The sequence below is a fragment of the Accipiter gentilis genome, chromosome 28, assembly GCF_929443795.1.
Source record: "Accipiter gentilis chromosome 28, bAccGen1.1, whole genome shotgun sequence".
NCBI classification, from domain to species: domain Eukaryota; kingdom Metazoa; phylum Chordata; class Aves; order Accipitriformes; family Accipitridae; genus Astur; species Astur gentilis.
This window is the reverse complement of record NC_064907.1, coordinates 1,500,797-1,515,884: the sequence shown is the minus strand read 5'-3', so window position 1 is coordinate 1,515,884 and position 15,088 is coordinate 1,500,797. Positions and strand designations below refer to the sequence as shown.

Genomic DNA, 15,088 nt, shown 5'->3' with positions numbered 1-15,088 from the left:
CATATACCTGGCAGCATCACATATATCAGTATATCACAAGAGAGATAAAAGGGGAATGAATGTGGGAAGATCCTGCCTGTGGACTATTCTGCCATAGCTCTGCCAAATGACCTGTTTTCCTTCAATAATTTTGCTCTATTAGTCATCTCTCTTCACGTGTATTTGGTAAGTCTTTTAATACTATGGCAGTTATTTACGTTTTTCTCTGACCCAGCCATTCCAAACTTTTAATGGCCTGATCCACTAGTTAGATATTCCCTTTTCGTGGCTAGGACATTTACATTCTCTTGAACACTTTTTGAAACTCAACCAACAATTTCTTTGAGCTGTCTTTCTTTAGAGACAGCACTTGTAGCAACTTACTCAAGCAGTAGAGCAAGTGAACTGCAAATTTTTATAACAAGCCATCTTTATATGATCTTTATTAAGAGGAGATTTATCGCCATACCTCTTTCAAAGAAGATTTTTACCAGCCTGGGAAAACTCTGTTTCAAGTTTTCATTTAAAGGAATTTATTCTTTTGTGTTTTTTTCTACATATCATGACTGTCCAGCTGAAAGTAAGCTTAAATCTCTCAAACTCCTAAGAACTGTATCATTCTAGTCTCTAACAAAGCTTTTTTTAAAGTTTCAAATTTAGTGAAACTTTTAGCAGTACTTTTAAAGCTTTCAACAGTAGGCACTCAGAGTTTACCAACATCTGCTTCAGATTGCATTAAGATGACTTATTCCTTCTGCCTCCTCTCTGGCAGCATTGGTTGCATGTTGTGCAGGAGGTCATACCTCTGTAAACTGTAGGGCAGCTGCTTTCAGCCCATATACTTGATTCAGCAAAACTGTCTTTATGTTCCTTACCAGAGAATGCCATTACTTTTCTCCCTGAGTAAGGGAATAGTAGAGTCGCCTGCAGTGGATCCATTTGAAAAAATAAAGATGCTTCCTGACTTGTCAGTGACTTTATAGGAATTATTCTCTCCACCTTTATTCCACAACAGTTTCTCCTGCCACTATGAGATGGTTTGGTGGGCAGCACCTTTGGTGAAGTTCTCTAATAGTGTTTGGGGCCACTGTGACATATTTGTACTGAGCAATGTAGCATCAGGGAACAGGGAGTGTAGGTAAAGCTTCCAGATGACATAATTAAAAAATGGTTGAAAGTGCTGGGCTTCTGTGCAATGGGTATGCACATTTACCACATGCAAATGTTTAAAATAAATCACAAAAAGCTGTTATTGTTAAGTAACCTTCCTTTGTGTGATGAAATGAGTGAATATCATTCTGCATCTGCCACGAACTCAGTGATTTTTAATTTTTTCATGTGTTGCAACTGCAGCATGAGTGAGATTGTTTTCTCATGGTTCCAATTAAAAATTCAGAAAAGAAAATATTGACATAGATGTCACAATTATAAAGAATTTTTTGTCAAAATGTAATTATGAGCGCTAACATAGAAATGATCTGATAGAAAGTAATTGGCAAGAGAGATTAAGGAATTATCAGTGTTGTAAATTATGAACAATAACTTTTACATTTGCACTCTTTTCTAAATGAGATTTTTTAAGTAAGCTTTTTAGTTGATACAATGCCAACTGATTTTAATATAGAAATTTTCTGTATTAAATCTTTAATATAGAACCTTCTTTCCTATTCTTCTTTTTTTATTATTGATCAGAATCAAAGCATTTCGAACCCTCCAAGAAGCTCTCAAGTGCAACTATGAGCACTGGCAAATATGGGAGAACTATCTTCTGACCAGTACAGATGTTGGAGAGTTTTCAGAAGCAATTAAAGCTTATCACCGGCTCATGGACTTAAGAGAAAAGTACAAGGATACACAGGTGGGGAAGTTTTCGTGTTAAGTCATCCTGTATGTTCATTAATTTTTCTTGTGAACAGAGAGAGATTTCTGCTGTTAATAGTATCAGTAATGACAGTACACATACCAGTGAAGCTTGTAGGCAAGCCATTTAATTTTGTGGCATCTGGACTGTAAGACTAAGAATTTAAAATGAAAATGGACAAAAAGGAAAACCTTTGCATCCAGATTGCCTCAGACTTTGTGGAAGGACAAATATGATCCTTGCAGTTTTAAGAGCTATTCTTAAATAAAACACAGTGCATAACTCCATCTTTCAATATTGTTCCTGCATATTTTAGTATCAGAAAAAAAATAAATTATTTAGTTTAAAGAAAGGTAAGCTTTTCCCATGTGTTTGAAAATTCCACAAATGAGCCTTTGAAAGTTATTTATGTTTCATAGATTGGATGCATTACAGTCAGAACGTTGATTCTTAATAATCAGAACAAAGAAAAACAAAGGAAGTATTTTGCTCACCTTTCACTGTAGTTCAATTAACTTCTGTGTTTGTAAATGCATGCTCTGGACAATATCCTGAGAGCCTACTTTAACAGCTTCAGCTAGGATGTTACCTTGCCTAAAACCAGGTCCTGATCCAAGCAGGTTCTGTACACTCAGTGAAAATAGCAAGATGAATCTGACAGGCAAGCCAAAGGAAGAATCCCTTAAGCAGAGTAGTGAAAGACCTCCAAAAGCCTTTGCAAAATTAATGGATCGGGTTGAAGAGCTTATGAGCTCTTAAAGAGTTTGTGTGTAGTACCAGGGTAAGAGGACCCAGCTGCAGCTGGTCATTGATCCCAGCAGTATGTTTCTTTTCTTATCCCATAAAATGATTAAAAGTAGCTTTCCTGGATCTTGGGAGTTTGAGTTCAGTGATGAGGAGAAAGAACAGAGAGAATTAATTATGGTTGTGGAAACATCTCATTTGTTTATGGGGGGCAGGGATGTTTAAAACTTTTTTCAAATTACTTTTTAATAACAAATTGCACATGAGTATGTCACGATCCAGACTGGACAGACCAGGGAGTCGCGTTTCATTCAAAATTCCCTCAGGCTAAATTAAGGTGAAACGACACCAAACGATCAGTTAAAGATTTTATTTGTGACAGAAGCAAACGGAACTGGGGAGGCGTGGTAGTAGGTGGCAGGGTTTCTCACAACAGGAATTGGCATAAGACTACCTCTGTAAACCGCGTAGCCCAGGGTAACCATATACATCAATTCAGGTAATAAGGAGATCCCTCCTGTTGGTTCACAGCAGACCCCCTTGCTTTCTAGACTCTTCCTCAGAGAAGGGCCTGGGGTGGCTGGATCCACTCTTAGTCCCAGACTTGGTCAATGGTTTTATGTCTTAAAGGGTTGAGGTGTGGGGATTGTGGAAAAGGAAAAGGAACAAGAGAAGAAGGAAGAGAGAAAGATTTCACCAGTCCTGGGTCCAGCGTTGGTTCAGTCAGCCAAGGGGTCCAGTTCTGGTGCACCTGGGGCTTCAGTTTGTGTCCTTTTATCATCCTTGCTCCTCCTTCGGGCCGGCACCCGAACTCGTCAGGCGAATGAGCGGTTTGTGGGCCTTTGGGGCCTGGGGGTGGTTTGTGGAGTAACTTCTCCTTCCCTGCAGATGTGGCCATTGTTTGATCTTTGTATCGGAACAGGGAGCTGCGCCCCCCCCCCCCAGCACGCCCTCCCCCTCCTGTTGCTGATGTCTGAGCTGATGGGCTTTTCACCTTGGTTCCTTGCTGTGCAGGGTTTGTCTTTAAGCAGAACTTGCCCCACCACAATGTTTGAGACATTAACTCTTTCAGTCTCCCACAGAGTACAATACTTACTACTATAAAGCCAACCACGCACAGCATAACGTTCTGTATGAATCAAATCTTTTGGGTTTGACATGGCTGAACGTTAAAGGGTCTCAAACTCCCTTTGCACTAAAAAGTGTCTTTGGAAAATAGTCTTATATATAGTAAAGATTCGTGTGTTTGGCAGCTACAATATTGTGGTACTGGTGGGGCCTGTGTGTCCACTCATGGAACATCTTGTAGATGGTTGCCTTTTTTAATGAATTTTTTTCTCAGTTGTTAATTTAAATAACATTTTTAGGGGTGGTCTACTGTATTATTTTAATCAGATTGACAACTGACCAGGAATAGAACTTTCTACGTTTATTTGTCCATTTTATATATTTTGAGATGATACAGGCTCCTATTAGTGTGTTTTGTCAAATTTTATGTAGGCTATTTTATTAAAATATTTTGGGATATTGCTTGCACTGAATTTCTATTTTTGTTGTATAACTCTTTTTTCATCTTGTTCTCATACAACTTTTATCATTTTTACAGAACTATATATATGCTATGTATCCTAAATTTTTTTTGCACCCCAATTTTAACTTTGGCTTCTGATATGTAAAGTGCTTTTGGGTTTCACCATAACTTCTAATAAAGTTTCCTCAATTAGAAGGATTTTGCTAGTTGGCCAAGAAAAATCTCAGAGCCTGATTAAAGAGTTTCAGAAAGGCTTTAATCAATAATCTCACAAGGAAGAGAAGAGTATTCCCATAGCAAAACCAAAAAAAAAGTACATTAAAAGCTTCTGCTGAGATTGGTTACAAAGCTCACCATTAATTTCTGAGCTTCTCCCATTTGCCAGCTGGCCTGTTTTAAGTAGAGATGCTCTATAACCATCTTGTGCAATTGTATTTTAACAAAGTAAAATCATGGAACATGAGCAAGTGGAAGCATATCTCTCTTTTTTCTTGCAACATAGTATGATCTTTTCTCAGGTTATATTTAGTATTTGTAGTCATTGTAGATTATAATTGATAGGCTATTAAGCTAGAAGACATAGTGGTGAGAAAGAAGGTAGTAATTTAAAAATAAATAGATAAAAATGCATGGGACTGGAAGAAACAAGTTGAGTCATTGATTCCAATTGTTTGTGAAAACAGAAAGCCAATCACTTTTAGCATAATCATTGTTGCAGAATACCCCTTGTGAAACTGAATGTATCAATTAAGGGTGTGCAATTGAATATATAATTTGAAATGTCCTTGGTCTGCGTAGTTACATCAGATTTTTTAATTTTATTTCAGCATAGTATGAAGTCATATTCATAAATCGCTAATTTCTTCTAATAACAGTAAGGCATTCATGTCTTCATCTGTGATTTCTGTTAGGCCATTGCTGTCTTTTCATGCCAGATTTCTGAGTACAGAATGCAGCTTTGGGAAATTTTGCTTCTAAGCTATTCTAGTTATTTAATGATGTCATCCTTGTGGCAAAGGTTCTGAGATCGGGATATCATGAGGCTTGACAATATGTATGTACAGATTCTGCAGAGAGTTAAACAAGGAAAAGCTGAAGGGCTCTTTATAAATGAGCAACAATGCAATAAAAGATTACAGCAAAGGACATACTTTGAAAAGTCTGTTTCCTAATATTTCCCTTAAATGTTTTAAGCATCTTTCTTACCTTCCCTCCTTAATGGTTCTAAAAATTCTTCAAATTTCCATATTCCTTTTAATATTCATGAACCTACTGAGAAATAGACCTTTAAAACATTTAACATAGATGTTATGTAATAAAAGATAAAGGCTCACTAAATTATCTGTAGTTTCAGCTAGTAGATCAGTCACTAAAAAGGACCCGAGGAGAAGGCCTTACCTGTTGTAATCATCAATTTAGCCTCTGAATTATTAGTCTGAGGTGGTAAATATACCTGAAAGATTTCTGCAGCTGCTAATGATACTACTTTGCACCACCTGCATGCTTGTGGAGGCAAGCAGTCTTTTTTACTTGGAAAGTTGCAGTTCTGTGAATAACAAAGTTATTTTGTGGGTGGAAAAGCTGCTTTGCTACATTGCTTTCAGAATCCAGATCTTCATTCTGTGCTGTCAAAGAATATAAATTCAGAAGTATGGACAAATGGTTCCTCTCTGCAATTCTGTGTTCTTGAGAATCTAGCAAAGTTTTTCTGTTATCCTTTCCATCAAATATCATCCTCATTTCAGTGGTTCATATTGCCAGACTGTTTCTAATAAAAGGCTGCAAGAGCATGTTCCAAGGGGATTTTGAGGAGCGAGGGTAGGAATTAATAATTTCTGGAGCTCTCTTTCTTTTAAGTAGCTCACTAAAGACAATTGTCTTTATAATAAAGCTTTAATTTGGGAGGGGCATAGGGAAAGCTCATAGAGTGCAGATTTGTCATTTTGGATCTGGTATCTGAGGGTTCTCTTCTTACTTAAGCACTGTCAAGTTTGATTATTATTAGTGAAGCTTCTAAAAATGGTTTGACCAAGTGTATTTTTATGTGAAAGAAGCTGTTTGGAGGACAATTGTGGAATGAGATTCACTAATAGCAAACACAGCATTTAAAAATTATTGGTTTTGTTTCTAAGGTTTTGTCCCATGGTGGTTTTTGTTCAGTTTTTAGTACACACACATTATTCACAAAAGCAAAGGAGAAGGAGGAATGCAGATGGTGTGATGCCATATGAAACACAAACTCTATGCACAGTGGACATAGGGAGTCCAGTTCATTAAAAGAGGCATTTAAAAAAAAAAAAAAAAAAAAAAAAAAAAAAAAGCTCTACTGCTTGTGTGGGATCCTGGGCAGCAGAGCATTGCTTTAGTAGTTTAGTATATATGGCAGTTTAAAATCTCTCAGAGAGACAAATTAAAATTTAACACTTAAGACAGCTGTCTAAAATGGAAAGCTCTGTTACACTGCTAATACTTTGTGATCATTAGCACAACTCCCTTGCAATTTGAAATAGCTTTATTTAACAACTGGGCACAGCCAAGTAGCATTAATGATTCATTACTGTTTAATGGACCCTTTAATCTGGGCCTTCACACTAGTTTTATTTTAACTGCTGTAGTGCTAAAGCTTACATGATGAATTACAAAAAAAGGAGATAGATTATTATGATGAAAGTGTAAGCAAAGCCTGAACTCTATGGGAATATGGGTAATTTTTCAGTTGCTAAATCATACTGACTAAGGAAACTTTTTTTTCATGTGCAAAAAAATATCATTGTCTTTTAAAACTCTTGATAACTATATAGGATATTCATGTGAACTAACTTCTTGGACTTTGAGTAACAATTTTGTTAAACTGAGAAATTGATTGAGAAGTCATACATGTATGTATGAATCGTCAGGACCAGTTCTAGTTCCGTTTTAAAAGAGAACATAGTTTAATGTTTCTTCTTACACCTCTTTTATGTTTTTTATTACAATGCTGTAGTAATGGAAATATCAATATTTGCTGGTGTTTTTCTAGCAAATCATTATAGAAGACCTGATTCATTAAATGATAGGGTTTAGTCCCTTAGATTCCAAATCATGAATTTAATATGAATTTCAGAACTTTTGGCTTATAAATAGGTAATCATATTTTCTATTCTTTTTGGTGACAATCCGAGCTTTTTAACAGAAAAGAAAAGAAAGAACAGCCAGTTTGTCATATCATTTTATAAGGGCTCTACTGTTACAGTTTGGGAGATAGAAGGGGGGAGCTGTTTAGCTGATGTTAAGATGTTACTATAATTTCACATTGATTCTGAAAAGATACCAGGGAGATGTATAATTTTTTTTTCACCTTTTCTGTTACATAGATTTATTTCATATCATCAGCCATTTTGATTTATTTGGGTTGTTTTGCCAAAGATTTCCTGTACCTGATAAAACTCAGTAATTAATTCTTGGGATGCATGTTAATTGAGTCATTCTATAGAAGAAAAATTGTTTTAGGAAAATGACTTATCACAAATACTAAACTGCATTATGTTTTTATTATAAGTGTAATATATTTTGATACTGTCATAATTTTTGCATTACTTTCTGCCAGTTAACTACATCTTGGTTTGCGAGGATGCACCCCTGTCCTATTTTTACTAGAGTAGTGGTATATTTGTGTGGTTTGGGGCTATTCACAGATCATCTTTGAAAATGGTTTTATTACTTTCTTGATATTAATATTGCTATTAATGTGATTTCATTGTAAGTATTAATATCACATGGACAAAAATGTTGACGAATTAAAGTTGCCAAATGATAGCCTCACAAGTTAGGAAGTACCAGCATGAAGGTGTTTGTATACCCTTTACTGGCTTATCTTGAATGCAAGCCTTATAAGACTTCCGTTTTTGTTTTTATCATTATTTCTTCCCCAGTCTCTGTGTCTCATGCACTACACAGAATAGGTAGTTCTCATTTAATAAGCCACAGTTTTTCTGGGTTTTATTTTCTTCTGATTCACCATATGATCCAATGTCTTAATTTATATTTACTGTTTCTCAATTTTTTGAGAAGGAACTGAGGCACAGCAAAACAGTTTTCTAATTTTCAGTGTCCAGTTTTGGACAAGAAGACTCATGTTTTTTTCAGGGACAGTTGATATTGTGTAGCATGTCATACATGCAAAGCCCAGTCCCATTGCGTTCACCAGCAGCTGCACATGCTCAGCATTTCTGCAGGTCAGATCACACATTCTCAAGCCAGTGACTCAGGAAGTACAGCCATTAAATGAGTACTTGTAAAAAGTTTGATTGAACTGACTCTAGTAATTCACCAGAAGTGCATTAAACACAGAGTTTCTCAAGGTGGTATTCAGTTGCCTTCCAGTTTCTGTCTCATCCACTATACATCTTTCAGTTTCTGCAGGTAGTTAAATAGAGGTCCTGTAAACCACAGTGTCTTCCGTTACCTAAATTAATGTGGTTCAGCCTGTTTACTGATCTTCTTATAACTGTATTATAAGTTGAAAATATCTTTAGGATACTGCCACAATTTCCTATACAATTCTTTTTCACACTAGCCTGTCCCAGTAACCCAAATTTCTGTCTTAGCTCTTTAGCCTCTTTATCTTCACCAACCATAGAATCTTATAGATGAGGTTTAAATTTGTTGAATTATTCCCCTAATAATGTATTTTTTACTAAATTCTGTACTTGTCATGTGGTACTATATTTGTATTTTACTGAATCATTAATAGAGACCAAATATTACAGATACCATTTTATATACTGATGTTGATTTGAGTTGAAATAAAAACTCCTTCCTGCTGCTTTTTTTAAGGTGCTGGCTATTCTGGTCAGAGCCGTAGTGGATGGTATGGCAGATAGCACTGGAGAGGTAGCAAGTGGATTGAAGGAGAAATTGCAAGAGCTCTTGGGCAGAGTAACTTCACGAGTGACAAATGATGGGGAGATCTGGAGACTTTATGCCCAACTTTATGGAAATGGACAGAATGATAGTGGTGAAGATATTGAAAAGGTAAATGTGTTGTGAGGTATACGTTTTTATGGATACACACTTCTGGTACAAACCTTGTGTTCTCTAACAAACTATAGTGCTATAGTAAGACATGTTCTTGTTCTGGCCGTGTTTTGCTTTAGTGTTTCTATAAGCTTATTTTCTACTTTTCATGTTCCTACAGCACACACTTTTATTATTGAATAGGAGCAAGATGTTTTACATCAGGTTTTGCAGATTTTTTAAAAAATCTCTCTTTTATCAGTATTTTATTTTAAAACATCCTATCATAGCATATGTGCATTTTCTTGGATTTGTATTCTGAAAGTTTTCTTGGCAGCAATCTAAAGTCTATAATCTAACGGTGGTGTTGTTTTGGGTTTTTTTAAATTGGAGTCTTTGATTCTGAAGACAAGATATTGCTGCTTCTGGAAAACAGTGGATCTTAATGGCATGATCCAGTTGCATCATATATATAGCCATCTATATTCTTTGCAATCACTAAGGCAAAATGCATTTAAGATAGTCTGTACCACAGTTAGAGTTCCCAGAAAAAAAGTGCTTTGTCCTTCCTTAGCTTAAAATCGAATTAAATAATGCTATTTAATTCTTAATCTGTTGAACCACTGGTTTCTCTTTACCTGTCTCTGGTTTTGCTATGTTAACTTCCATCTCTTGCTCCTATCACTTCCCAGGTAATTGAGTTGATTGCATTTCCAAAATAACCACTCTTCACTGCTAGAAGTGTTCTTTGTTGTATGCTAGAGTGTGCTTTTCATTGGTATTAAATTTCAAAAATACAAATAGCCTTGCACACTCCAAAAATACTTATGGGTTATCAGATCTTCAGTGACGCTGAAAATACACATTCAGTATGTTTCCTAATGGGGGAATGCCTTTGGCCTGGGCAAAAATGTCAGTCTGGAGGATTGCTCGTCACTTGATGTTATGCGTATTAAGCAGATGGTTGGGCCTACAAATTGTATGCTTGTGGGGTTAAACTTATTATTATTTGGGCCTCGCTTATTGTCCTCCTCTTTATGCTCTGCCCTGTGAAATGCCTTGTTTAGTCATTGCCCGTGTGCATTATACTTCCAATTCCTCCCTTTTTTCCTTCCCTATTTTTCTTTACAGCTGAACAATAAAAGGGATTTGGCCTATTTAGAATTCAGGAATACAGACACTGCAATATCCTGTAATATATCCTTAAATTCTTACTCAGACTTGCAAAGTAGCAGAGGCCCTGTCTATACTATAAATGTAATCATTTCAGAATCTGGTTACATCACAGTATATTTCACTAACCCAGTTGAAAACATGGTTTCAATTTGTAGAGTAGACAGGACTTTAACTATGTTTCCTAATCAGACTGGTTATGGAATATGCTTACGGTCTAGCTTGCCCTGCAAAATGGAATGATGTTTATAAATACTTAAGGTATGCTTATGTGTGTATCCAAGTATCCTGGTATGACAGTACCATAGATATAGATCACGAAAGAGCAAAACTGGCTACAGCCACAGCTTATATTAATTTACAGTGTAAAAATTAATTTTTAATACACTAGATAATAACTGGCAGCTTTTCTGATACCATATTATAAAGTAAAAATGTTAAAAATAGTATTTATTGGCTTCACAGCCACAAGCACCATCATGTGTCAGTCAGATATTAAGTGAATATATCTGTAGAAAAATTCCAGATGTATTGTTGCAGTTTTGCACCCATATTTATTATGCAAAAGGTCAATGAATCCTGAAAGGGCATTATTGACTGTATGTGGCATCACAGGACAAAGAGATGGGAACAGATCTATCATAATGTCATGGACCTCCTTAGAAATATAGGGTTTGACCTTTATTCCATATTTTAGTGCAGATTTAATTATATTTAACCAATTTTGTTCCTAACATTCCATTTGAAGGAACAACCTTGTATGTCTGGCTGTTGTAAAGGGTGGGTGGATTGTTGGGTTTTTTTACCTTTCTGCTGTGCTGCTGTGTTTGATGCCATGAATCCCTAGAGTCTACAGTTACAATTCACAACAGTGCTTTGTAAATTGAATCAGACAGGATTTACATGTTAGGAGTGTAAAACTATTGAAGTGTTGGGTTTGTGGGTTTTTTTCTTTTGCTTAGCATATATTTACTTTTACACTTTTATGTATCCAACCTGCCACCTCATTCAGTACTTCATTCTTTCCTATGCTGAATGCAGTCCAGTCTACCCCTTTCCCACCAAGGAATCTTTCCAACCTTCAGGTTTCCTGCTGATCCATACCCAGGCTATGAAACCCTTCTGTTCCTTGAACTTCCCCTGGCTTGTAACTGTTTCCTTCCAGGATAAATCCAGGTCCCAGAAGAACAAACAAACAGCCTACAAGACTTTGAAATCTTTCCCCTCCCTGACATCTGTCAGCAAAAAACCCCTAAATTGCTGCTCTGACTCAGACACGTGCAGACTGAAATCAGATTGCTGTAAAAACTCTTGTTCCTTCTCTTGGAAGTTCTTGCCTCTGCTGGCCAGAACCACTACCCAATATAACCTAGGCTATTATGAAAAAAATTAATTTGCTCTGGTTTGACTTAATATACCTTTACTGCAATTTACAGCAGCATGAACAGTTCAATCATTCATGCCATAGTGATTGGAACTCTGGTGAGAGTGAAGGTAGAAGCTTCTGGGGTCATGACCCTCAAATTTAATCTTTGGTCAGCAATCCAAAGTCTTTATTGTACTTATGTACACATACTGCACTGAAAGTTGTTATTCCTTTATGTGATATTTAAACTCTTTAAAAAGATTTGTCATTGAAACAAGCACTATAACTTCTGGCATGTCTTTGTTTTGTATTTCTGATGCTGTAGAAAGAAAACAAAACTCAAAAGCAAAAATTAATTTCATCTGCTTAAATTTTTCATGGGTTTTTTTTTCCTTAATGGGACCCTCCTTCCATATTATTTGCATTTATTTTTCCTGTTCTCACTGAGAACCAGAGCAGTATGGCAGCTAATAGCTGCATCTGTAAAATACATTATTCGTCAAGAATACGTATACAGAAAGAAAGCTTTGATGTATTCCATTATAATTTTTTTAGGTACAAAATGCTGTTTAAAGTGTGAGTACAAGTATTTTTCCATTTTTCATGTGCATTTAACTATGATGACTTGGCAAACATGGGTCACATCCATCAGTCTAGACAGATTTTTAAAAGATAAAAATTAGACACATGTTACTTTATATGCCTCTCATACTTGAGATGCGATATTGGTGAAGAACATCTGTGTTACAGCTGGTGCTCACTGTTGCAGACGACACTACTCCAACTCACAGGAAATCAAGCATAGTAAAGATACATTCATTTTCTGGATTGAGCACTAGTTTTGTAGATACTTAAAACTAAATTAGTCTTCTAGTTCGTTTTCTCACATAATGATCTTTTTGGGTTTTTCCTCCTTGCAGTCACTGCAGTGTCTCACTAAGGCACATAAATGTGAAATTCAATCAAGTGATTGGGAGAAAGATGTTTCTTCTTTTAAAGAAGTGGTGAAAGGAGCCATAGAGATTGCACATGGTATGTTCTACCTGAAAAGAACTTTTATTATTCATGAAGAGTATAGCAAATATTTATTAAGCTTAGTAACAAAATAATACTATACTTTACCCATTATATTTATTCCTACTACTGGGAGTCCTCTAACAGAGAGCACGATCCTGATAGTGCTTACAAAAATATACTTGGAATGAGGCAGAAATGGTGTTGCGTGAGTCATATGACTGGTAAAAATGAAATCAATTAATTTCATGGTCTAGCAATTTCATAATGCAAGTGAAAATGTTCATCTCCGTCCTCAAATCACCACCTAAGTTTGATTGACTGTGCCAGTCAGGAGATGGACAAAACTTAGACTCAGTAAGACTATTAGCTGTGCTGTTATGCTTATGTTTAAAAAGGATACATATACCTGTTGGGTTTAGAGTTATCTTCTCAAAATAATTTGGCATTCTTTTTCTTTGTGTTTCTTTTGGGGGATATTACATTAAAAAATTGTTTATGGAAGGTATCAAGATTTTTAATTAAATGTTGTTGTTTAAAGATTATTGCTATAGTGGTAATGCCTTTTTTGTTTTGTGGTCCTTCTGTGTTTGGATTCTAGTGGCTATAAAATGCAGTAAGAACAAATCTAATCATCAGGAAGCTTTGCAGATGCTTTCTTCAGCTCGGCTCAACTTACGTGGCTTGTCATCCAAAGCAAAGGTAGGAAAGTTTGAAAGCTAGGAACCCTTGTTCTGTTGCCAGAAACCATCTCTCTGTTTTGAGTCAATTACAGACAAATAATACCTGCTTGTCCCAGTGCATCATCAGATGGATATTCACCACTAGGCTATTAAGGATTGCAGTTTTAAGTAGACTTTTATTTCCCTTCTTCCTGCTAGGCTTTGACTGAAATAAACCTACTAGTCTAAGAGATAGCATTGACATTTTATGAATACATTAGAATTTTACTTAAAATGTTGTGCAAACATTTGAATGTTTGGAATAAATCAGTCATTTCAAAGACCTGTTCCTTATGTGAGTAGTCATGGGGGAAGCAGGGCAGTCTCAGAAAGAATGGATGTAAACCTGCAGAAAGAACCAAAATGTGTCAGGACTACTTTGTATCACTTGAAGTGTTTTAAAAACAGTTATTTATTAAAAGAGAGAACTAATTTTTAACAAGGTTTTAATGGATACCCTACCAATTCAGATATTAATTCTTTGGAAAATGTCATCATGTTTGAATCATATGTTTTGTATTTGGAGTTGTGCCTCCTTTGCCAGGCACCCAAAGAGCCATGTCTGCTTCTGCACCATTATTATCCTAATTTTACCCTTCATTTTACAACGTGAGACACAACCATTGTTTAACTGAGGACTGATCTGGAATACATTTTCATTCAAAATACACTTAATGTCTTAAAGAAGTATTCTTCCTGGCTGTGTGTGGGGTTTAGTAAATGTGAATTACAAAGCATAAGTTCTATAACATATGTGCTTGTGTTACAAAGTGTTGATCCACCATCAGTGTGCTGAACTTGGCTCACTCTCTTTTTAAGTCCTATAATTTTACAGATAAAAGACTAGGAAAGTTGTATAAGCAGACACGAGCTGACTTCATAACTGTGCTTTTAGATACTGGCATACATAATTCTTTGGAATGTGGTGGAAAAAAGCCGCAACATATATGTTTTGTTGTGATTCACAAAACGGTTTAGAAAAAAAAGTGTGTAGACTGAGCATGACTGTAGAGAAAGCAAGACTACTTGACATAAATTACATAAATACAAGTACAGGTGGTTTATATTATGCAAGATCATGCAGTATCTGAAAGTTTAAGAATAGGTGAGTCTGGTAAATTGTATTCTTAATTCCTGAAGGCACTAATTAAATGAACATCTATATTATTGGCAGGTAATAGTGCCTCTAAATTTTATGGCACTTCTGAGAAAACTGACGTGCTAGAGATAAAGCTATTGGTGTGACCTCACTGTTTTTGCATACTTTCCAAAATGCCATCTTATTTTTAATTTGAAGTCATATTGAATTTCCAAAGTGTGTTGTGGTTTAAAAACTCCGTCATCTTCTGTAAGATCCTATGCACAAATAGTTTAGCACAGTTTATGCCTGTCCAAGCTTGACTGCAGCATCCCCTTTTGCTGCCTTGTGAGTCAATATTGGGGGGGAGGGGGAGTGTCGTCTTCTTTTTAACAGAGAAAAGTACTTTAAAAAATGGGCTAAGAGCAGACTCAGTAGTTAAGATTTCAGAAGGAATAAAGGAAAAGTGAAAGTAACTTTTAAAGGATAAAAGTCCAAAATTTTGTAGTAAAGACACGCATTTGCAACAAAACAGTAGTTTTTGTATAGGTGAAACAATGTCACTTCTCAGACTTCTTGCCTTTCCTGGGATCTCTATCTCTGACATTCCAGCTCCTGTGTTGCG

The 15,088-nt window shown here is 35.9% G+C and overlaps 1 protein-coding gene across 1 annotated transcript in view; it reads left to right on the top strand.

Moving 5' to 3' along the window:
- TTC27 (tetratricopeptide repeat domain 27) overlaps positions 1–15,088 on the top strand; it is a 157,442-nt gene that overhangs the window by 140,496 nt on the left and 1,858 nt on the right. Inside the window, exons 16-19 of the mRNA XM_049830890.1 lie at positions 1,672–1,837; positions 8,931–9,128; positions 12,570–12,681; positions 13,265–13,365. Coding sequence (XP_049686847.1) covers positions 1,672–1,837; positions 8,931–9,128; positions 12,570–12,681; positions 13,265–13,365 — 577 coding nt within the window. The remainder of the gene's footprint in view (positions 1–1,671; positions 1,838–8,930; positions 9,129–12,569; positions 12,682–13,264; positions 13,366–15,088) is intronic.